Source organism: Mobula hypostoma, chromosome 15, assembly GCF_963921235.1.
Source record: "Mobula hypostoma chromosome 15, sMobHyp1.1, whole genome shotgun sequence".
In the NCBI taxonomy this organism is placed as follows: Eukaryota; Metazoa; Chordata; class Chondrichthyes; order Myliobatiformes; family Myliobatidae; genus Mobula; species Mobula hypostoma.
The window spans coordinates 20,221,131-20,244,951 of record NC_086111.1 but is presented as its reverse complement, the minus strand read 5'-3'; the positions used below and the strand labels follow the sequence as shown (position 1 = coordinate 20,244,951).

General features: G+C 44.0%; 1 protein-coding gene across 2 annotated transcripts in view; it reads left to right on the top strand.

Annotated features, from left to right (window-relative positions):
* srgap3 (SLIT-ROBO Rho GTPase activating protein 3) overlaps positions 1-23,821 on the top strand; it is a 289,258-nt gene that overhangs the window by 143,160 nt on the left and 122,277 nt on the right. For both annotated transcript variants that reach the window (XM_063067831.1, XM_063067830.1), the window contains exon 4: positions 22,921-22,983. In XM_063067831.1, coding sequence (XP_062923901.1) covers positions 22,921-22,983 — 63 coding nt within the window. The remainder of the gene's footprint in view (positions 1-22,920; positions 22,984-23,821) is intronic.

Genomic DNA, 23,821 nt, shown 5'->3' with positions numbered 1-23,821 from the left:
CTAGAAGTGAATAACCATCACAGACTGTCTGTCTGTCTGTCTAGGTACCATATCCGATGCAGACGTTGGTGACCACGGTTTTCCATATAGATCTATCCCTCGTTCTTTGGATGACTTCCATTTCCTCGATGTGTAGCCACCTGGCTAGGCTTTTGATGTAGATAAGCCCAGGTCTTCCTCTGGGTTTGCTTCCCTTGATCTTTCCAGAGAGTATGAGTTTTTCTAGTTCATCTTTCCGCATGGTGTGTCCTGGGGATCTGAGTTGTATTTCTCTTATTGTTGGTATGAGTGATCTAACTGCTTGGGCTCTTCTGAGAACTTCTTCATTTGATGTGTGTGTGGTCCATGATATTTTTAACATTCTCCTGTAGAACCATAATTCAGCTCCTTCTAATCTCTTTTCCATTGCTGGGGTCCAGCATTCACTTACGTAAGTCAGGATAGAATAAATGTAGCACTGCAGTATTCTGTTTTTAGTGTACGTGCTCATCTTTCTGTCTGTTAATATGGTCTTCATTTTTTGGAAGGCTTCTTTTGCCATTGCTCTTCTGTATTTGATATCTGTGTCGCACCTGCCATCACTTGTTATTAGGCTGCCAAGATATCTGAATTTGTTGACTTGTTTGATGTTTGTATTTCCGATTTTGATCACACATTGTGGGATGTTTGTCTTTTTGGAGATGGCCATGCTTTCTGTCTTCTTGGTGTTGATTGAGAGGCCTCCGCGATTACTTTCTGCTGCCACTATAGTGAGTAATTCTTGAAGTTTTGTTTCTGAGTCGGCTATCAGCATATCTGATGTTATTTATATTATGGCCTCCAGTTGTGAATCCTTTGATGTCTTTGTTACTTCTCGAGATATTTTCACACTACAGGTTGAATAAGTCTGGTGAAAAGACACAACCTTGCCTAACTCCTTTCATGATATTCACATACTCACTCACTTCTCCTTCTATTCTGATGGATGCTGTCTGGTCCCAGCATAAGTTTCTTAAGAAACGTATATCTTTCCCATCTATGTCAAGATCTTGAAGCATTTCCAGAAGATCTTGCTGTCTGACAGCGTCAAAAGCTTTTGTATAGTCGATGAAACATAGGTAGATGTCTTTTTGTACCTGGATGGCTTGTTCACAGATCATCCATAAATTATGCTTAACTTGAGAACAGTTGACAATGTTTATAGCAAAGATTCAAGATTCAAAATTGTTTATTATCATTTCCTGTACATGCATGCAAAGGAGAATGAAATAATTGTAACTCCAGATCTAATACAGCATATAAAAACACACTAAAATTATGTACATTACGATAAAAAGATACAATAAATATAAATTCTGTACAGAAAATAGCTTATATACATTGATTATATGTACATAAAGCTACAAAACAAAGTTGGGCAGAATTGCCAACAGCAGCGCATCCTTTCCCGATGAGATTAACGCATTCTATGCATGTTTCAAATGGACAGGATCGGAATATCACCCACCCATCCTGACAGCTCCATGCAGCTGAGCTCACAATCATAAGATCAGACTCATGCAAAACATCTGGCCCAGATGGTGTTCCTGACTGTTCCTTAGATCTTGCACATATCAACTGGTGAGGGTACTTACAGGCATTTTTAACCTCTCCCTGCTTCAATCTGAGAGAAACCACTGTCATCCTAACACCTAACAAACACAAGGTAATGTGCCTTAATGACTACTGCCCAGTGACTCTGACGCAAGCCAACGCAAACTGTTTAAAAAACCTGGTCAGGACAAACATCAACTCCAATCTCCCAAGCAACTTTGACCACTGCAATTCGCCTACGACTGCTGATGCCACCTTCCTGACATTAAACTTCCCTCTGGAACATCTGGACAGTAACGGCACCATCATACCGTAATCAGTAAGGATAGGCAGCAACACCTCTGCCACAATTATCCTCAATAGTGACACCCACAAAGCTGCTCTATCCCTCTCCTAAACACTTCCAACTTCATGGCCAGATTCTGCTCTATCTACAATTTGCAGATGGCATGATATCATGCCAAACTTTCCCTCAAATTCAGCAGCATTAAAGAGCCAAACTGCACTGCACTGCACTTGCTCTGTACTGTAACACTTTATTCTGCATTCTGTTGTTGTTTTACCTTGTACTACCTGAATGGACTGTTGAAATGAGTTGCTCTGTAAAACCACAATAAGACCATAAGGCATAGAAGATTAATTAGGCCATTTGGCCCATTGAGTCTGCTTTACTATTTGATCATGGCTGATTTGTTATTCCTCTCAACTGCATTCTCCTTGTAACCTTTGACCCCCCAACCTCCCCCCCCAAACAGACAGTATGCAAGACAAATTTTTCACTGTATGTTGGTATTGTGACACTTTCCCAATAAATTAATGACCACTCCCTCCCCTTTAACAAGGAGCCTCGATATTAGGAATGCTGTGAAAATGGTGACTCACACTGACACTAATTTGTGCACACCCCTCCCCTCTGCTCGCAATCCTCCAGCATCGCCTGGTCTAACAGCACCTATGTTTTGAAATCCTATTCTTTGTTTTCACATGCTCCCACAGTCTCAACTCCTCGTTTGACTCCCCCCAGATCCGGGAGTGAAGGATATTGAGGAGCAACTGAGTTATAAGACCATAAGACATAGGAGCAGAATTAGGCCATTTGGCCCATTGAGTCTGCTCCACCATTTCATCATGGCTGATGCATTTTCCCTCTAAGAACTCTTCTCCCTGTATCCCTTCATGCCCTGACTAATCATGAATCTTATCAACCTGTTCCTTAAATATACCCAGTGACTTGGCCTCCACAGCTACCTGTGGCAACAAATTCCATGGATTCACCACATTCTAGCTAAAGAAATTCCACATCTTCTCCATTCTAAATGGGCATTCTTCTATTCTGAGGCTGTGTCCTCTGTTCTTAGACTCCCCCAGCATAGGAGACATCCTCTCCACATCCACTCTATCAAAGCAATAGGTTTCATTCTTCTGAATTCCAGTGAGTACAGGCCCAGAGCCATCAAACGCTCCTTGTATGATAAGCCTTTCAATCCTGGAATCATTTTTGTGTACTTCCTTTGAACCCTCTCAAATGTCAGCACGTCTTTTCTTAGATAAGGGGCCCAAAACTGCTCACAACACTCTAAATGAGACCTCACCAGTGCCTTACAAAGCCTCAGCATTACATCCTTGCTTTTATATTCTAGTCCTCCAGAAATGAATGTTAAGTTAAAATTGCATTCGCCTTCCTCTCCACCGAATCAACCTTCAAATTAACATTTAGGGAATCTTGCACAAGGACTCCCATGTCCAGAAGCACTTCAGATTTTTGAATTTTCTCTCCATTTAGAAAATAGTCTTATGCTTTTATTTCTTCTACCAAATTGCATGACCATACACTTCTTGATACTGTATTCCATCTGCCCATTCTCCTAATCTAAGTCCTTCTGTAGCCTCTCTGCTTCCTCAAAACTACCTGCCCCTTCACCCATCATCATATTATCCACAAATTTGGCCACAAAGCCATCAATTCTGTCACCCAAATCATTGATATATAACCTAAAAAGAAGCGGTCCCAACTCAGACCTCTGTGAACACCACTAGTCACCGTCAGCCAACCAGAAAAGTCTCCCTTTTTGCCTACTCTTTGCCTCCTGCCAACCAGCCAATGCTTCATCCATGTTAGTATCTTTCCTGTAATACAATAGACTCTTAACTAGTTACGCAGCCTGATGTGTGGCGCCTTGTCAAAGGCCTTCCAAAAATCCAAGTACACAACTGATTCTCTTTTGTATATCCTGCTCATTGTTTCTTCAAGGAATTCCAACAGACCTGTCAGGCAAGATTTTTCCTGAAAGAAACAATGCCGACTATGCCCTATTTCATCATGTGCCTCCAAGTACCTTGAACCCACATCCTTAACAATCAACTCCAACATCTTCCCAACCACTAAGAGCAGACTAACTGGCCTATAATTTCCTTTCTTCTGCTTCTTCTGAAGGGTGGAGTGACAATTGCAATTTTCTATTCCTATGGAAACATTCCAGAATCTATTGTTTCTTGAAAGATTGTTACTAATTCCTCCATTATCTCTTCAGCCACTTCTGTCAGAACATTTCAGAAGAATCTAAACAAGTACTTGAATCAGCAGGGTACAGAAGACCACGGGCCAGATATAGGCAAATAGGGTTAGTATAGGGAGGTACTTGATGGGCCAGGGTGGCTTGGTAGTGTAGCGGTTAGCATGACGCTCTACAGTGCCAGTGACACAAGTTCAATAAAGCAACTGTCTATAAGGAGTTTCTGCTTTCCCCTTGTGACCACATGGATTTCCTGGGGGTGCCCTGGTTTCCTCACACATTCTAAAGCTGTGTGGGCGAGAGGTAGTATGTTGTGGGCATGCTATGTTGGCACCAGAAGCATGGCGACACTTGCAGACTGCCCGCGATACATCAGCCTCTGTTGGTCATTGACACAAAAAGACACACTTCGCTGTATGTTTTGATGTACATGTGACAAATAAAGCTGATCTTTAAAATGGCCTGTTTCAATACTGCAAGACTCTGTGACTCTCCACCCTTCCTATTCTGGACTCCTGCACCTCTTTTATTCCCCCCTCTCAGTGGCAGCGGTATCTATAGTCTCCTTGAGCCCAAGTCCTGGAACCTCTCCCTTAGCGTCTCTCTCTTGGCTTTCTCCCCCTCCTCTAATGCTTTTGTCTATTTGGCCAGATGTTGACCTTCTTCCTAGCCTTACCAGATCACTTCTCTTCTGAGAATCCCTGCCATTATTCACGAAATCACTTTATAAATATAAAGTAGTAAACACCAGAGATTTTGCAGATGCTGGTAATCAGGGGCCCACTTCGTCAAGACCACCATTTTAATAATATTTCCTATTCCCATTCCAATATGTTGGTCCATAGCCTGCTCTACTGTCACGATGAGGCCACTCTCACGTTGGACGAGAAATACCTCATTTTCTGTCTAGGTAGCCTCCAACCTGATGTAATTAACTTCCAGTAATTTCTCCACCCTCCCCTTGTTTTCTTTTTTCATTCTCTATTCTGTCTCCCCTCTTACCCCATCCATTCCCCTCACCTGCCTATCATCTCCCTCTGGTACTCCTCCTTCCCTTTCTCCCATGGACCATGCTCCTCTCCTATCAGATTCCTTCTTCTTCACTCCTTTACCTCATTCACCTATCACCTCCCAGCTTCTTACTTCAATACCTCCCTCCCCCACCCCCATACCTTCTCTCTGATCTGGCTTGACCTTCGACCTGCCAGCTTGCACTCCATCCCCTCCCCACCTTCTTATTCTGGTGTTCTCCCCACTTCCTTTCCAGCCCTGATGGAAGATCTCAGATTTCTTATTCCCCTTCATAGATGCTGCCCGACCTGCTGAGTTCCCCCAGGTTTTTGTTTGTTACCACAAATGCAAGGTGATGTCACACTGACACGACAAAAACCAGATGGGATTGCTTCGACCGTGTGGGCCCAGATCTGCCACTGGTACATAATACAGTGTCTCACCTCATCTGTGGCTGACCATACAATGTATTTTTAGATCCCTCTGCTTGCTTCATTTGGACCTGATTATCTGGCTCATGAGCTGGAGAAAGCAACCTATTGATCTTACATTGTGTTTTAAAGTGTAAAATTCAATATGAGAATCAATTTGTACTTCAGACTGTAATGCCAACCTTCCAGACAGCAAACTCTATCTCTCCCTTGAGCCAACTTGCTGTAAAAGTCCTTTGGCCACTGAGTGCCGCAATATTCTATTTTTATGAGAAGGTTCCCTCTGGTGCCTCTCCTCCACTCTCTTCCATGGTCCTCAGATGTCTTCTTCTTCAGCCCTTTAGTTTTTCCACTCATCACCTCCCAGCTTCCCACTTCACTTAAAATTCTGTTTTTACCTGTATACAAACTATCAGGTAGTAGAAGACAGTGAACGACCGAACTGCCCAGACCTGCAGGTATCTCATCCCATCCATGTACTGAGCTCAGGTCACCGTTACTGCCTGGGAGGGAGGGAGGGAACATCAACTCAGACCATGAGAGGCCTGCGTTGGGCATTTTCATGCCTTACTAGGTGCAGATTGGAAGTCCAGTCCTTGCACAGACACTAGAGCAATGTGTGGTTAAGTGCCTTGCTCAAGGACACAAACATGCTGCCAGATCACTAGACAACTGTTGCCTGGCTGGGCCTTAAAGACACAGATCCTTAACGTGTGCTTAGTTTTGATCTCATTGAAAGTATATGTAGGTATTACAAACCCAGTAGCGACATAAAATGCTGGGTTAGGCAGCATCTATGGAGAGAAAAGAACAATCAACGTTTTGGCTCAAGATCATTCATCTGGAATGAAAAAGAGAGGGGAGATAGTCAGAATGAAAAGGTGGAGAGATAGGTTGGAGCAAGAGCTTCAAGTTGAAAGGAAGATTCAGGTGAGGAGGGTGGTGGGCGGATGGCTGGGGTGGGGATGTAGTAGAGTGGGAAAGGTGTCAGAATCTGGAAGGTGACAAAGGGCTGATCATGATGGAGAGGAAGGGAAAGGATGGAATAAAGGGAGGCAGGTGGAGAGGGGAATTAAAGGGAGGGAGTGTGTGAGTAATGAGCTGATGGACAGACCCAGTTGTCCCAGGTTGGATTCCTGGTCAGTATTGAGCTCAGATTCAAATAGAGCCATGGAAACAGGTTCTCCAGCCCAGTTCATCCATGCAAAGTGTTGCCCAGTGAACTCATCCCATTTGCTCATGTTTTGCCCACAGCTCTCGAAACCCCTTCTTTCCATGTAGTTGTATGTCTGGGCCATGCAAACTCAAAGATCCCTGGTCTGAATCTTAGTCTGTGCTGAGCTTTAAGCAAATTCAGTGCATGCCTTTTTGTTAATTCTTAATTAGAGATACAGTACGGTAATAGGCCCTTCTGGATGAGGAGACTGCACACCCTAATTACACCCATGTGACCAATTATCTGATTAACTCTTCAGTCGTTAGAATGTGGGAGGAAAATGGAGCTTCTGGGGGAAAATCACATGATCACAGACAGAATGTACAAAGTCCTTACAGACAGCTGTGGGAATCGAACCCAGGTCACTGGCACCGACACTGTAATAGCGTTATGCTAACCACAATGCTACCATGCTGAGAGTGGTCCCAGGGTCATTTCCTGATCTGTTCTGATCTCACTTGGTTTGTGCCAGGGATGGACAGATACAAAGACCCCAGGTTCGATTCCTGGCCTGGCCTTCACTAGATGATAATAAGCTCTGTACATTCCTCCTTCACAGCCCCAGCGCTCTGACACCTCCTCTAGACCATGACCTCACCATTGAATATAAAGCCACTGTATCCCAGACAAATACCTCCATTCTTGCACCCGCCCTGGTTATGTTTGCTCTTAGTAAGGACAAACAACGTGGGTAAACACTAGAACATTTTATTTACAGAAAACAGCTTCAGTCAGCACTGAGCGTGTGCGGCCAGCTCTCCCACATCACTTCCGGTTCCGGGTGAACCAACCGCATTGCTCACTGGGAACTGAAGTTCTTTATTATGTACACACATAATAACTCATCTCCCCCCTTTAAAGAAAAAAAAAAGACATAGTACTATGCCCCCATAAACCTGCAAGGAAGAATAATCGTTTCCAACAAAGATATGGACATTCAAGTGTAATGAGCAAATAGAGTCCCTTATTCACTCATCAACTTTCAATCAGAATCTGTGGTGGTTTACTGATCCCTTTTGGTCTGCCATTTGTTTTCACAGATGAAATGCTTTCATTTTCTGCATCAATATTAGTGGCTTTTTGAGGACTCTGATCAATGTGTTCATTTCTTTCACATCCTTCTGCCAAGATCCTATCTGTTTGTCTCTGTTCTTTCTCTTGCTGCATGACCATAATTCACTCCATGTGCCCCACAATGGAGCTCTGGACTGCATCCATGTGATCAGTGGATGCTTGCATCAGTTCCAACTGATTCTGTCTCAATTCACAGAGCTCCCTCTCTTGACTGCTTATCATAGATAGCAACTCCTCCTGTTGGTTTATGTTCAACTGTTGCTGTAGTCTACCCATCCTCCTTTTTATTTTTCCTCATCAACTTCGGAGAGTAGCATGGAGATAGTTTTGATTTCTGGTCTTCAACTAGAAGTCAATGAAGAGGCAAATTTTGAACCAAAGCTGCATTATGTGGAAGCAAGACAGGCAACTTGTTCATCATGACCACTCTGTTCAGAACTGGCATCCTGACTGTCATGCTGGTGTAGCTGGTATGGTGGTCTCTGGAAGGTGGGGTTCTTGGGCTTCTCTTGCCTAACTGTTGGTCATCATCCTTGGTCTGTGAAGCCACTGCAAAAACTCTTTCCATCAGACTGAGCTTTTCACATGCACTCAGGCCTAATATTAGCCGTACTCACTTTACAACAATCAGTAGCTGTGCCTGTAGGTGCTGCCCCTTGTGCTAGAAGGTTACTATACAGACCCCTTTTACTAGAACGTTCTCTCCAGTATAGCCGTCACCTTTAACTTCACTGGGTAAATCTTGCTCTTTACTGTAAGAGTTTTGTAATCATCCATGGACAACAGATTCACCTGGGCTCTGGTGTCAAGTTTGAATGGAATTACTGTCCCATTCACAGTCACTGGAACAATCCGTTCTGTTTTACCAGCACCAGCAGTCCACAGAGAATCCACAAAGACTTCCTCCATTTCCTCAGCAACAATGTGCACCTTTCTCTTGGTAGCCCCAGCTTTGCAGCACTTTGCAAAATGATTTTTCTTCCCACAATTATTGCAGGACTTTCCATAAGTAGGACATGACATTGGAATGTGCCTAGCTCTACATTTGCTGTTTGAGCCTACCTCTCTGTTTCACTGTTGCTTTGGGAAATGACTTGTGCGCTGCTCCTGTGTTTTCACAGCATGCAGTGTGTGTGTGTGTGTGTGTGTGTGTGTGTGTCTGTGTGCGTGTGTGTGTGTGTGTGCGTGTGTGTGTGTCTGTGTGTGTGTATGTGTGTGTCTGTGTGTGTGTGTGTGTGTGTGTGTGTGTGTGTGTCTGTGTGTATGTGTGTGTGTGTGTGTGTGTGTTTGTGTGTGTGTGTGTGTGTGTGTGCCTTGTGCAGCTCCTTAGCTTGTGCACATGCAAACTCTGCTGCCCTGCACCTATCCACAGCCTTTCCCAGCATCAAATCCTTTTCATGGAGCAATCTTTCTCTGACCCCATTATTTGAAGTTCCGCAGACTATTTTGTCTCTAACCAGTGAGTCTCTCAAATCTCCACACTCACAGGACTTACTCAGTGTGTGAAGCTCAGCTAAGTATTGGTCAAAGCTAGCACCTTTTTTCCAATCATAGGGGAAAAAAAACATAACTTTCAAACGTGGTTTTTACTTAGGACAAAATGCTCCTCAAATTTTGTCATCAGAGTGTCCAACATAAAGGCTGTCTCATCAATTTGAAAGCTGTTAGAGATGTCTAAAGCATCTTCGCACAATTACATGTAGAAAAATAGATGCTTTCAATTTTTTCATCAGCCCCTCTGCCCTGCTAGCTGCTAAATATATATTGAATCGCTGTTTGAAACATTTCCAGTTATCCATTAGATTGCCGGTAAACTCACAGGTGTCAGAGGACTTAGCTTGCCCATGATGGGAATTTTCGGCTTCTCACCTAAATTCCTTTGGGATTCCAGTGAACTGGGGAACGATGTGCTCTGTCGACATGCTGGCCATTCGACCTCGCTTGCTTCTAGCACCTTCCGCACTCACGCAGTCTTTCATTGCTCACTGGGAGCTGAAGTCTTTACTGTGTACACACATAATAACAGAGCCTCACACTCCTCTCATGGTGTTTACCTGCTGACTCCTGAAACAGTTAGCATCGGGTGAGAAGTAACACTATGGTGCCTTTGATATGTGAATAGCCATGATACACAGATTAACAATAAATACTGATCTTCTGGTAGCAGAGCATGTTTGACACTTTCTGATCTGTGGTCAATATTGTGCACTTGTGCACGACAGTGAAGTAATCCACTGCTCTGCCTTCTTTGTAATTGCATCAATATGTCGGGCCCAGGATTAAACTTCAGAAATGTTGACACCCGTTCCACTGGTGACCCCTCAGTGAGTACTGGTGTGTGTTCTCTCAACTTCCCCTTCCTACGGCCAATTCCTTGGTATTAGTGATGTTGAATGAAGGGTTTTTGTTGCAACACCACACAACCACCCAATCTGTTTCACTGCAGTGTGCAATATCCTGTTGCTCTGTGCAATATCTTCACAGCATTGAGCCTCAGTGCTTCCATCTATAAAACCATGCTTCAAACTCACCTCCTTAATTCGATCAATAGACCTAGTATCCCTTAGGCTTGGCATTCAATCTGTATGAGGTGCTCTGCAGCCAATTCTCACCCGAACCATCTTGCGATATGGATAATGGATATTGAAGTACAGGCAGGTTTGCGCCATTGCCTATTGTATTGGAGTTGGTTTATTATTGTCAGATGTAACGGATACAGTGAAAAGTATTTGCCTGCCTGCTATCCAGAAGATCCACACCTAAATCCTGCAAGGTGGTACTAAGGAGAACAGAATGCCGAATATATTGTAGAGTACAGTTGCAGAAAAGGTTACACACAGGGAGATAAATAAAGTGCAAGGGAAGTGATGAGGTAGGTTGGAAGATGTTGAGTTCATGCTTTAGTGTATAAGTGCTCTGTTCCAAAATCCATTAACGGTGGGATAGAAGCACTGAGTTTGGTGGTACATGCTTTCATAATTTCATTTTAGAACAGAGAAGAGGAGGAATTTCTTTAGCCAGAGGGTGGCAAGATTCATTACCACAGATGGCTGTGGAGGCCAAGTCATTGGGTATATGTTTAGCTGATATTTAGCCAATTTAACTGCAACCCAGGGTAAAAAAAATTGTGTCGAGGCTGAGAGCTGAGGACGAGCCGGTGTTCAGCTCACTTCTCCATGTCAGCCAACATCTCCCACCTGAGCCTGTGTGGACTGCCCTGGTTTGCCCCGACGCCCTCTGTTTTCACTGCTACCATTGGGCAGGAGGTACAGGAGTCTTGGGTCAATGCCGCCAGGTTTGGGAGTAGTTGTTGCCCTGCAGCTATTGGGCTCCAAAACCGGCTACACTCGCCTCAGCTGTGACCTGCAACCAATCAGGTTCCTGGCCTGCCTTTACTCGCCTCAGCTGTGACCTGTGGACTGTAGACTCACCTTCAGGGACTCCCAGTTCACGTTCTTTTGTATTATTTGTTTACACAATTTGTTCTTTTTGCACACATTGGATGTTTGTCAGTCTTGCTTGTGTGGGGGTTTATAGGTTCTATTGTATTTCTTTGTTTTGTGTCTGCTTGCAAGAAAATGAATCTCAAGATTGTATATTGGTATACTGATATTGATAATAAATTTACTTCGTACTTTGAACTGTGATATTTAAAGCAGAGGCTGATAGGTTTTTGATTAGTAAGGGTGTCAAAGGATATGGGGAGAAGGCAGGAAAATGGTTTGAGAGGGATAATAAATCAGCCATAATCGAATGGCAGAGCAAACTTGATGGGCTGAATGGTGTAATTCTGCTCCTATGTCTCATTGTATTTTCTGCCCAATAGGAGGGGGAGAACAGAAAATAACTACAGTGGATCAGTTGGACATTGTTATCTTTAAACCCACTCAAGGAGACCATTTCAATTTAAGCAATAGTGTAAAGAAACAAAGTAGAGTTGGGTGGCTATTATTTTTCATATTTTCTTTGCATAGAAGGTTATTCGGCCCAATATGGCTGTGCTGGCTCTCAAAGCATTACCAACAGTTGCAGTCCCCCACTGATTTCCCGACAACCTGTTCATCAACTTCCCACTGACTCTCCTCCCACTCATCTCCATGAGAAGCCATTGATACTAACAAGTTGACCTATCAATTAACTCCCAGCACATCCGTAGGACGTGGGATGGAACTGGAGCAACAGAGGAAACCCAGGCTGTCATAGAGAGAACCTGCAAACTCCGCAAAGGCAGCATGCGAAGATAGGACTGAGTTAGCATCTGGAGATGCTAAGATTCAAGATTTCAATATTTGTCACGTGTACACCAAAACATGCAGTGAAATTTATCTTTGTCCCTTCTGTGGCCTACAAATACATGCAGGCAATTTGATATTGTACGTTTGCTCAAAGTTGACATTAGCCCCCAAATATTGGTTGGAAAGTAATCCCTCTGTACTTAAGTATGGGGTTAAAGAAATTTGCTGAATGAAAAAAATCTGAAACTTCCAAGTGGCATTGGAGGAAATATGACTTGGTGTCCTCTTCTTGCCTGGGAGTTATCAGGACTGGCAACAGTGCATTGTTTAATCAGGATTAGTTGATGCCAGTTCTATTTGGTAATATGATACGGCAAAGATTTGTCTGTTGGTCAAAGGGTCCTCCCTCACAGGAATCCATGTGAGTTGAGGAGAGCGGAATTCGGCAACACTCCAGATGGTCACTAACTGTCATCTTAATACACATGCTGTCCAGCAGTATTATAAGATGACAGTCAGCAGCCATGGCTCATCACTGTTGTCTCCGTCCTGCGGTGATTAAATCAATTCAACCATCTCAGCCATACGCGGATGAGTTAACACAGTACAGACCAGAGACGGGAGCCAGCTATTTTTGGTATGTAAGATTTGATATCAGAGTAGGGTCCTTTACAGAAGAAGCCATCATTTGATTAATGGATTTAGTAATCAACTTCAGAAAATTAGCATTGCAACAGTATTAGGAGCTATTCCAGTTTCTATTCCCAGTGCATTAGACAGAATGTTGTGAGGTGTAAGCAACAGACATCAGAGGTCTGTGTACGTTTGATGCAGATGAGCCACTGTCTAACCTGGAGGTGGCTGGGTGAGTCGGATACCATCCTTGTCGCCCACTGTTATGTGTGCATGGAGCAAGAATGAGTTAACATTTTTACTGAGTCACATTAGTAATGGTACATGCTGGGAAACTTACAGTTTGGGAGTAGCGAACCAAGCACGCCAGGACGAAAAACAAGCGCATTCAAAGCCCGCACAAAAAAAGAGGAAGCCCATTGATTCACCGTGCGATCAATTGGCCAGATGTGCACTTGCCACATTCTTGCAATTGAGCTGATATGGTTCACTGTGTATATCAACTGCTTTTTGTGTGGATACAGCAAGCAAAGTCTACTCTGATAGCCAGTCAATGCCATTCAAGCAAGTTATCATAGACAGATTTGTTCTGCTACTGTTCAATCCAAAATAAGTAAAGGCATCCATTAGTCTTGCGAGACCATGGATCTGCGCCTGGAAAGTCTTCACTCTCCAGGGCGCAGGCCTGGGCAAGGTTGTATGGAAGACCAGCAGTTGCCCATGCTGCAAGTCTCCCCTCTCCACGACACCAATGTTGTCCAAGGGAAGGGCATTAGGACCCATACAGCTTTGCACCAGTGTCATGGCAGAGCAATGTGTGATTAAGTGCCTTGCTCAAGGACACAACACGTTCCCTCAGCTGGGGCTCGAACTCGCGACCTTCAGGTAGCTAGTCCAATGCCTTAACCACTTGGCCACGTGCCAAATAACACACACAAAATGCTGGAGGAACTCAGCAGGTCACGCAGCAACTACAGAAGGCAATAAACAGTTGATATTTTGGGCCAAGGCCCTTCATTAGGACTGGAAAGGAAGGGAACAGAAGCCCGAATAAGAAGGTGCTGGGGAGCAGTGAGGGGAAGGAGTACCAGCTGGTGGGTGATAGATGAAACCAGCTGATGGGGAAGGTGAGTCGGGGCGGGGGGAGGAGGATGAAGTGAAATGTTGGAAGATGATTGGTGGAAAAGGTAAAGGACTGAAGGAGAAGATACCTGATAGGAGAGGAGAGTGGACCTTGGGAGACAACAAAGCAGGAGGGACACCTGAAGGAAGTGAATGGTAGGTGAGGAGAAGAGAAGGGGCAAGAGGGGAGCCAGAATGGATAATGGAAAAAGGGGGAAGGGGGAGGGAGGAAATATTACCCTGTTAGAGAAAATTGATGTTCTTGCCATGAGATTGGAGGCTACCCAGATGGAATAAGAAGTGTTGCTCCTACAACCTGAGAACAGCCTCATCGTGGCAGTAGAGGAGACCATGGACCAACATGTCAGCGTGGGGATGGAAAGTACAATTAAAATGGGTTGCCACTGGGAAAAGCTACCTTTTGTGGTGGACAGAGGAAAGGTGCTCGACGAAGCAGTCCCCCAGTCTACGTCAGGTCTCACCAATGTAGATGAAACCATAAACTATGGTAGACAACCCTGACAGACTTGTTCACCTCAGCTGGTTCTGAGTTACCAGTGCCTTTGTGTAGAACAGCAGAATTCCTCCCCACCGCCTAAGGAGTGGCAATCAATGACATAGACTACCTTGGAAGCAACATACAATTTAGAACTCCGTTTACCGTCGGGTGTGAAGACTTTGTCACCAGAGGAAAGTACAGTGCTTCTTGTCTAGAATAGCAGGACTTTGGTGATCAGTGGGGAATGTCAGCATCAACTCACCGGATGCTCCTGCCAACTTCTCTGCATTCCTACACTTCTCATTTCTTCGCGCCAGTAGCTCTTGAGGTTTTGGCGGTTTACTGTGACTCCTCAGATTCATGACTGTGATAATACAAGACTTCTGTTCCAAGAAACCGCACACCCTTCCCAAATCGTGTGCATTTCTGGTCACCTACCTACAGGAAAGATTTCAATAAGATTGAAAGAGTACAGATAAAATTTACAAGGGTTTTGACAGGTCTGGAGAACCTCAGTTTTCAGGAAAGGTTCAATGGGTTAGGACTCTGTTCCCTGGAGTATAAAAGATTGAGGGGAGATTTAATAGAGATACACAAAATTATGAGAGGTGTAGACAGAGTAAATGCAAACAGACATTTTCCACTGAGGTCGGGTGAGACTGGAACTGGAGGTTATAGGTTAAGAGTGAAAGGTGAAATGTTTAAGGGGAACATGAGAGTGTGGACTGAACTGCCAGCGGAAGTGGGAGGTGCGGGTTTGATTGCAACACGGATGGATGGGGTATGGAGGGGTATGGTCCAGGTGTGGGTCAATGGAGCGAGGCAGAATAATGTTTCAGCATGGACTAGATGGGCTGAAGGGACAGTTTCAGTGCTGTACTGCTCGATAGCAAGGACTAAACTGAAGATAGTATTCCTGCCAAGATCGACCCGATGTTTATGAAGCTTAGCATGATTGTAAAATTCGTGAGTGAGTGAGTGAGTGTGTTGTAGGTTGGCTCCAGTGCAGTGTGCTTCATGCTCATATTGACTGGGAACACTCTTTGTGTGGACTCACACGGATGAGCATATAGCAGAGCACATGTTATGCTCTAAAAGAGAGCAGGTGAGAACATTTGCAGAGGAGGTAAGGAGTGGTATTTGTAAGGAGAAGGTTGAAATGGCTCAGCCTGAGATTCACATTAATGGCTCGTTGCCGTGAAGTTTAACGAGTGCCATTTACTCATTCCATGTGCCAATTATGGCTCTCGTAAACCCATCTGATAGGCACGTTTACGATCTGCTGTCTGCAGATAAACTCTCAGAGAACTTTCAAAGGGCTCAGCAGAGAGCAGGACATTACAACATGATCAGACAGCTTGCTTGCAAATATTGCTTCGAGCTACTGATAGTGATGGAGCTTATTCTATCACAGTATTATGGTAATTCCTGTCCCTAAAGGTGTCTCATTACCATGCCGTGCTCTACTTGGGTTGGTAATGTACGCCCCAGGGTCACTAATGAATCTGTTGACTGATTCAAATGATCTTGCTGTGGTAAAGTGTTGTTCGTGTTAACAACTAGCACCACCTAAGGATGTGCTGGGGGAGGCCAATAAGTGTCGCCACACATTCTGGGGCCAGCACAGGGTGCCCACAACGCTCAGCAGAACAACACAAGCAGAGAAAGAATATGTGTGCTGGTGAAGAAACAACGGCAGAAATATCAGAGTCAGAATGTATCGATCAAACCCTGACACCGGGACACTGGGGATGAGTCCATGGTGCATGTAAGAGATGTTTTCCCAAATCAATATGTTATGGGGTCAACTAAGGGAAGGCAACATTCGATCCAGTATAGTACAACAAAAACAGTCACACAGGAGGGTCAAAAGCCTCATGCCGCCAGGTTCAGGAACAGCTACCATCTTGCAACCATTAGGTTCTCAAACTGATTTGCACAATCCTAACCCGACCTCAGTAATGGGCCACTACAGACCAGCTTTTGCACCACACTGAATGTGTCGCTATTTTGCACGAAGGTCTTGTTTTTGTGGTCTTTTTTACGTCTCTCCTCCCTGTCTTCTATAACTTATGTACTATTTCTAGTACGTTACCTATGATGCAAGTTTTCCATTACCCCACTACCTCACTGGTCTTGTGCACATGACAATGACCTTGACCATTGACATGACCATGAATCTGATAGTTAAGGGAGCTAATGGAAGAGTCCAAAAACGTAGCGGTCAGTGGGTTAATAGGTGATTGTAAATTGTCCTGTGATTAGGCTAGGGTTAAATCGGGGGTTGCTGGTGGCGTGGCTCAAAGGGCCAGAATGGCCTGTTCCATGCTATATCTCAATAAATAAATACTGATCATTATATGATGGAATTTATATGAAGACTGAAAATGATTTAGTTCAATCTGAATCAGTCTTAATTTTAAACAAAAACTGTAGAAGTATGAGATACGATTCAGCTATGATAGACTGAGAAATTACATTGTAGGGTATGACTGTTAGCAAGCATTGGCTGATATTTAAGTCACAAACAAGAGAAAATCTGCAGATTCTGTAAATCCGAACAACGCAGACAAACTCACGAGTTCCTACAGCATTGTGTATGTGCTGCTGGTATTTAAGTAATGGTTTCCAAGGAATATATAACTATTTAAGGCACAAAACCACAAAGGGAAAATTAAAGGGTCTATCATATAAAAGGAAAAGACTTGTTAAGAGTCATAGAGGGGAATAGTGCAGAAACAGACCCTTCAGCCCATCAAATCCATGCCAACCATCAACCACCCATTTACACTAATTCTGAACAAACCCATTTTATCCTGCCCGCTTCCCAAGTTCTACCTCTCACCTGCACACAAGGGGTAATTCACAGTGGTTAGATTTACCAACCAACCTGCACATGCTTGGGGAAAGCTATCTGGTCACAGAGAGACCGTACGAATGCCACAAGTATTACTCGGGAGGTGAAGGTTGAGCCCCAGCCTGTGGAGCTGTGAGACAGCAGCACTGCTGGCTGTGCCACTGTGTCAGCTTGTGGTGCAGGCTTACCTTTGTCCAAAAAAACAGTGGACCTGAGGGCTGGAAACACTTCAGGATTTGGCAAAGGATGGACAAGCAATTGGTAAGGACAGGGAAAGCAGAAGATGAGAGATAAGGAAGAAACATGGGAAACAGACTGCAAGAGCTTCCGTCAATAAATATCAAAGAAAATATTAACTGATGTGGGTCCCTGAGACAAGGGTAATTATACTGAGGAACCAAAAAATGGTAAAGAAATTAAATATTTTGTATCTTCACAAATGGAGACATCAAATCTTCCCAATGAATGACAACAGATCCATATTGAATGCAGAACTGAAAGAAATTATAATTAATAAAAACAATATTTTGAGCAAATTAATGGGACCAAAAGGCAATAAATCCTCAGAATCTGGTGAGCTGCGCCTAGGGTTTTGAAAGAGGTGAGTGGGCACACTGATTGTTTAGATATTCTACAGAGTGGAAGATAAGTAGGTTTACTTATGTCACGTGTACCGAGGTAGAGCGTTTGGCATGCCATCCATACAGATCTTTTCACCTCATCAGTACCTGGAGATAACAGAATACAAAATGTGATGTCACAGTTAGAGAGAAAGCACGTTGCAGGTAGTTGAGGTGCAAGGCCATGATGAGGTAAATTGTGAGGTCAAAAGTCCATCCTGTGATAAACGATGTCCACTCAATAGTATATGGTAATACATGCTTTCAGGCTTTTGTATCTTCTGCTCAGTGGGTGGGGGCAGAATATCTGGGGGGAGGGATCTTTGACTATGTTGGTTGCTTTACCAAGCCAACAAGAGGCATAGGCAGAGATAATAAATGTTATGCCCACTTCCTAAAAGGGAGGAGGGGATAAACTATAAACCAGTTAACTTGAAATATCTCAGTAGTTGGAAATACTAGAATCTGTTACTAGGAATGTGGTAATAGGACACTTAGAAAATAATAACAGAACCGGCAGAGTTAGTATTGATGAGAAAAGTGGATCCATGTTTGACAAATCTGTTGGAAATTTTTTTTGAATTTATAACAGCAAAATTAATAAAAGGTGAACTTGGACTTTCAGAAGGCATTTGATAAGCTGCCATAAAAATAATTATTAGGCAAACATGGAGCATGAAATTGGGGATTACAAACTGTCCCTGGTTAATGAATGCCTGCCTATGGACTCCCCTACGTACAAGCAAGCTTTAAAGATCTAAAAATTTGCTTTATTTGTCACAAGTACATCAAAACATACAGTTAAGTGTGTCGCTTGTATCAAATCAAATCAGCAACGACTGTGCCGGGCAGCCAGCAAGTGTTCCCATGCGTCTGGCACCAACGTAGCATGCCCACAACTCACTAACGCCCCCCCCAACCATATGTCTTTGGAATGTGGGAGGAAACCAGAGCACCCAGAGGAAACCCACATGGTCATGGGGAGAATGTACAAAATCCTCACAGACAGAGGCAGGAATTGAACCCGGATCAGTAATTGCTGGCATTGTAATAACATTGCACTAACCACTATACTATCATGCTGCTCCCCCATAATATCATTAAATTCAAAAATGTGATATACAAACATATGTTTGTTCCTCTAACAGCAGAACTAGTTTTCGTGCACTCTCTCTCTCTCTCTGCATGTCCAGAAGTTATTCTTTCTTATCAGTGCGACGTGCTTTTGACACCATTCTTTAAAGTCCTGTGGAGGTGGGTTACTGTTTCTTAGGTACTTTTCAATTTAAGGACAAAATTAACTGGTAGGTGACTGTAAAAGCAGAACATATTTGTAAGAAAGAATACTGGAATGCACTGAAGATCTGTTCATGGACAAGAAACAGAGTCCGTAACTACTGGGTGAAGAGAGGATTGGTACTGGAGCCCCAACTGTTCCCAACCAGTATCATTGGGTTGATATTGATTGTTGATAGTTGAGGAATGGACTGATGATAGAATACTGGTGCCAGTGTGGCAGTGAAGAGGATGCGATATGGCTTCAGGTTATTAGAGATTGGTTATGTAAATGCCAAAGATTACAGTTGAAGGGAATATCTGAGGTCATTCATATTGTAAAAGCAGTACATTTTCTAAATGGTGAGATGTTGAAAAATGGAGTTCAGAGGGAGCTGAGTGTCCTGGCAAAGCCAAAGTCAATTCTCTTGTCCCAGGCGCAAGTGCATGTATGCACAGGTGCAACACAAACTTATCTGCAGCAGCATCACAGGCACGTCCCTCATATGCAGCACACACGAAATGCAGGAGGAACTCAGCAGGACAGGCAGTATCTATGAAGAGGAATATACAGCCAATGTTTTGAGCCATGACCCTCCATCAGACTATACAAGAAGGGGGAAGTAGCCAGAACAAGAAGGGTGGGGGGCGGGGGAGGAAAGGAATAGAAGCTGGCAAGCAACAGATGAGTCAAGGGTAGGGGGAAGGTGGGTGGGTAGGGGGAGAGGAACGAAAGGTGAAGCTGGAGGTGATAGGTGGAAAAGGTAAAAGGCTAAAGGAGAAGATGTCTGATAGGAGAGGAGGGTGGAGCATGGGGAAAGGAAAGGAGGAGGGAGGTGATGGGCAGGTGAGGAGAAGTTAAGGGGTAAGAGGAGAGCTGGAAAGGGAATGAAAAAAGAAAGGAAAGGGGTAGGGAGAAATTACTGGAAGTTCATACCATCAGGTTGAAGGCTACCCAGCTTCTCACGTCATCTGCCCTCTCCCACCCACCTACCCACCTTCCCCCTCCCCTGGTTTCACCTATCACCTGCCAGCTTGTCCTCCTTCCCCTCCTCCCCACCTTCTTCCTCCTTCCTTTCCCGTCCTGATGAAGGGCCTCGGTCTCATTGTGGCTGGTTTAAGATGGCATTACTGCGGACTAGTGACAACTTACTGACGGTTCTTAAAGCAAGAAATACAACTAAATACCGTATTAATAACACTTCTTCTGTAAAGATTTTGGGGTAAACGATCATTGCATTCACTGAAGAGGTGAGAGAAGGCAAAGCTGACTTGAGGGTCGAGGCGTGTGGCTGTGAGCGAGGGAGGTTAAGACGTGTTCGAGGGGATGTGGTCAGAGTGAGGTTAAGGCATGCTTGAGACAGACCCCGCCTACCTAAACCAAGATCAGGGATGGACTGGTCTAAGCACTGGGCCAATTTGGAAAGTTGGGGGACGGGCCAAAACGTGGCTGCAGGCTCCAGGCCCAGAGTGTGTCACTGCAACAGGGCCCAGGTCTTCGAGCGAGGAATGACCCGATGTTTGGACGATTTAGACACCAGGCTGAATGGATTGAAAAGGCAAGGTGACAAGGTCCTGGGCCAGTTCTGCTCACTGCTCCACTCTTTGCTGCACTGAGGCTAAGGCTATGGGCCTGCTTGGGCGGCTCTGAGCTCTGTGTCTGTGGACTCACTTCCGTTCTGAATGCTGTTTGCTTGCATTTATTGTTTGCACAGTCTGTTTTTTTTTATATCTCTCTGCACATTGAGTGTTAGTCTTTTTTTAATGGGTTCTTTTGGGTTTCTTGTTTTGTGGCTGCCTGTAAGGAGACAAATTGCAGGATTGTATAATGTATACATACTTTATTAATAAATGTACTTTGAACTTTGAAACATTGTCTGCTTACTCCTCTCTGTAGATGCTGCCTAACTCATTGAGTTCCTCCACCATTTTGTCTGTGTTCTCTGGATTTACAGCATCTGCAGGATACCTTGTGATTATGACATAGCTTCATATAAGCAGCTTTCACAAGAAAAACATAAATTAAACACAAAGAAAAAACATAGAACAAAATAAAAACAAGCAAAAACACAGAAAGATACCATTCACGTACAGTAAGAATTTAGGGGGCAAAGAGTGATTGGCCTTTATCGAGACAATATGGAACAAAGATGGGGACATGGGTGAGGCAACGACTGGGTTATTACGTACGGGACTGCTCTGCCTATCTAGGAAGGATTTATTCCAGTGGATTGCAGTGAATGTTCCCCAGATTGATTTGTGTGACAGCAAGTTTGCCTGGTGTGGAGAAATTAACCAGATGCTTTAGAAGATGAGATGATCTCATTGAAGTGTACATTTCTACAGGCTTGACAGCGGAGGGCTGAAGTTCACATTTCCCCTGGTTGGGGTGTCCAGGACGAGGTTGAAAATACCTTACCCAGTGTTTAATCAATACAGAGTGTAATTGATGGAGCGGTGTAGATGGGAGATGTTATTCTGTGATGGAACTGACCTGAAATCAGTGGTCCTGTGATCACTACGACCAATGCCTGAGTTAGCTGTCACTAACAAGGTTTGCCATGCTAAGAAGCAGAAACTGAACAGCAGGAAGAACTGTCAGTCTGTCCTACTTCTCTTGGTGGATGATGTTCCACCTCAATATTGTGGGATACTGTAGCTGCAGGCATTTGTCCAGGAGGTCCTGCACTAGAGCTAGAGGTCATAGGTTAAGGGTGAAAGCTGAAATGTTTAAGGGGAACATGAGGTGATGAGAGTGCAGAACGAGAGCTGCCAGCAGAAATGGTGGATGCGGTTTGGATTTGAGCATTTAAGAGAAGTACGTGGACAGGAAGGGTATGGAGGCCGATGGTGCTGGTGCAGATCAATGGGACTAGCAGAGTAACAGTTTGGCATGGACTGGATGAGCCGAATGTTCCATTTGTGGGCTGTATTTATATATTTATATATTTATTTATACTCTATAACTCTACGGCCTTCTTCTGTAACTGCACTGTTAGTGATTGAGACCTGATTTGGACTACAATCTGTCTGTGTAGTTATTAGCCTGAATTGGCACCTCCAAGATTGAATTAGGTTGCAGGATAATCCGCTTGAATTTAATTATATGATTTTGAGTATGGTTGAAGCAAGGAGTAATCAAATAACAACTGGAAATAAACTACTTCATAGACCTAACATCCTTCCAGTCAAACACACGTACCCTTGCACTTTACTTCATGTCAAATAAGAAGGGAAATGCTGAGATGAATTGATGAGGAATGGAGAAGTGAGTTTGCTGGCTCACAATCAGTGTATCCACACTCAGTGTCCTGGTGCAGGGGCACGAACGGGCAGAGAAAGCAAGAGGCTCAGGGCCCAGACAGGTGGAGTGTATGCCCAAAATGAGTCAAGAATTTTACAGAAGACATCTGTGGCATCTGTGGAATCGCGAGGGTGAGGACTTTTTAACTGAGGTGTAAAGGGTGGCAGTAATATTTAGAAGAGTTTAAGGGAGCAATTTCAAGGATGATCATTATCTATAGAGCCTCTTGGGTTGAAGCTTTTTATTGAGGAGGTGGGTGATAATATCTGAAACTTTCTGGAACCTCACGACTGAGGGCTTTCCACAACTTCCATTTCTTTGAACCTCTGTTGCCACCCCCCCCGCCCCCCAAGATCATTAAAGTAGGTTAGAGATTAAGGCTTGTGAGAGCAGACTAACATCTCAAGTTGAGTTTGTCATCACAGACACAGGCACATGTGCTCGTCTGCTGAATGCGCCAATGTCTGCAGGTTAACGTCCTAGCCCACGGCATGTCCTGGCTGTGGTGTCACAGAGAGGGTTGTGTACAATTAACGCTGTATTTCTCATTCTTTGCAGAGCAAGGAGATTGGTCAACAAATGCATGAGGAGCTACTGAAGGTCACCAACGAGCTGTACACTGTGAGTATGGGTGTATGGCGATGTCTGCTCCAAGTTCAACAGTCCGGCGTCATTCTAAAATGTTAGCTGTCTTCTTGCTAGCTTCTGATGAACCTTTCCTCCTTGTCAAGACGCTGTGGCCTGGTCACCAACACTGTAGAGTGTGGAAATCTCCACAATGGCCCATTCTTCTGCTTTCTGCCCATCCAGCAGCCTCTTCTCACACCCGCAATCAGAAGAAGGTTCAGGAACAGATATTAACCTTCCACCATCGGGCTCCTGAACCAATGTGGATAACTACACTCACATCAACTTTGAACTGATTCCACACGTACAGGCTCATTTTCGAGGACTCAATACCTCATGTTCTCAGTATTATTTATCAATCTATTATTACAATTTTTATTATTTGTTTTGTTTTGTGTTTGCAGTTTGTCTTCTTTTGCACATTGGTTGTTTGTCAGCCCTTGTGTGTAGTCTTGTCATTGATTTTATTGTATTTCTTTGTTCTAATTTTTACGCCTGCAAGAAAATGAATCTCGGGGTAGAATATGGTGACATATACCTACTTTGATAATAAATTTACTTTGAACTGAACTCCTCTTCTGTGCCAGATCCCAAAATCCCTCAAAACCACAATCTTTTCAAAATGTCCCTGCCTCCATTTCAAATACATACTTCCATTTTCTCTGTGATGAAGAACTTCAGAGATTCATCATGCTCTTTCTGAAGAGAATTCTATACAGCTCAGTCTTAAATGGCCATCCCCTTATCTCATTACTGTGTCCCTGTATCCGAGACTGTAAAACTCGAGGAAACACCTTCACCTCTACCCTGCCCATAAAATCAAAAGATATAG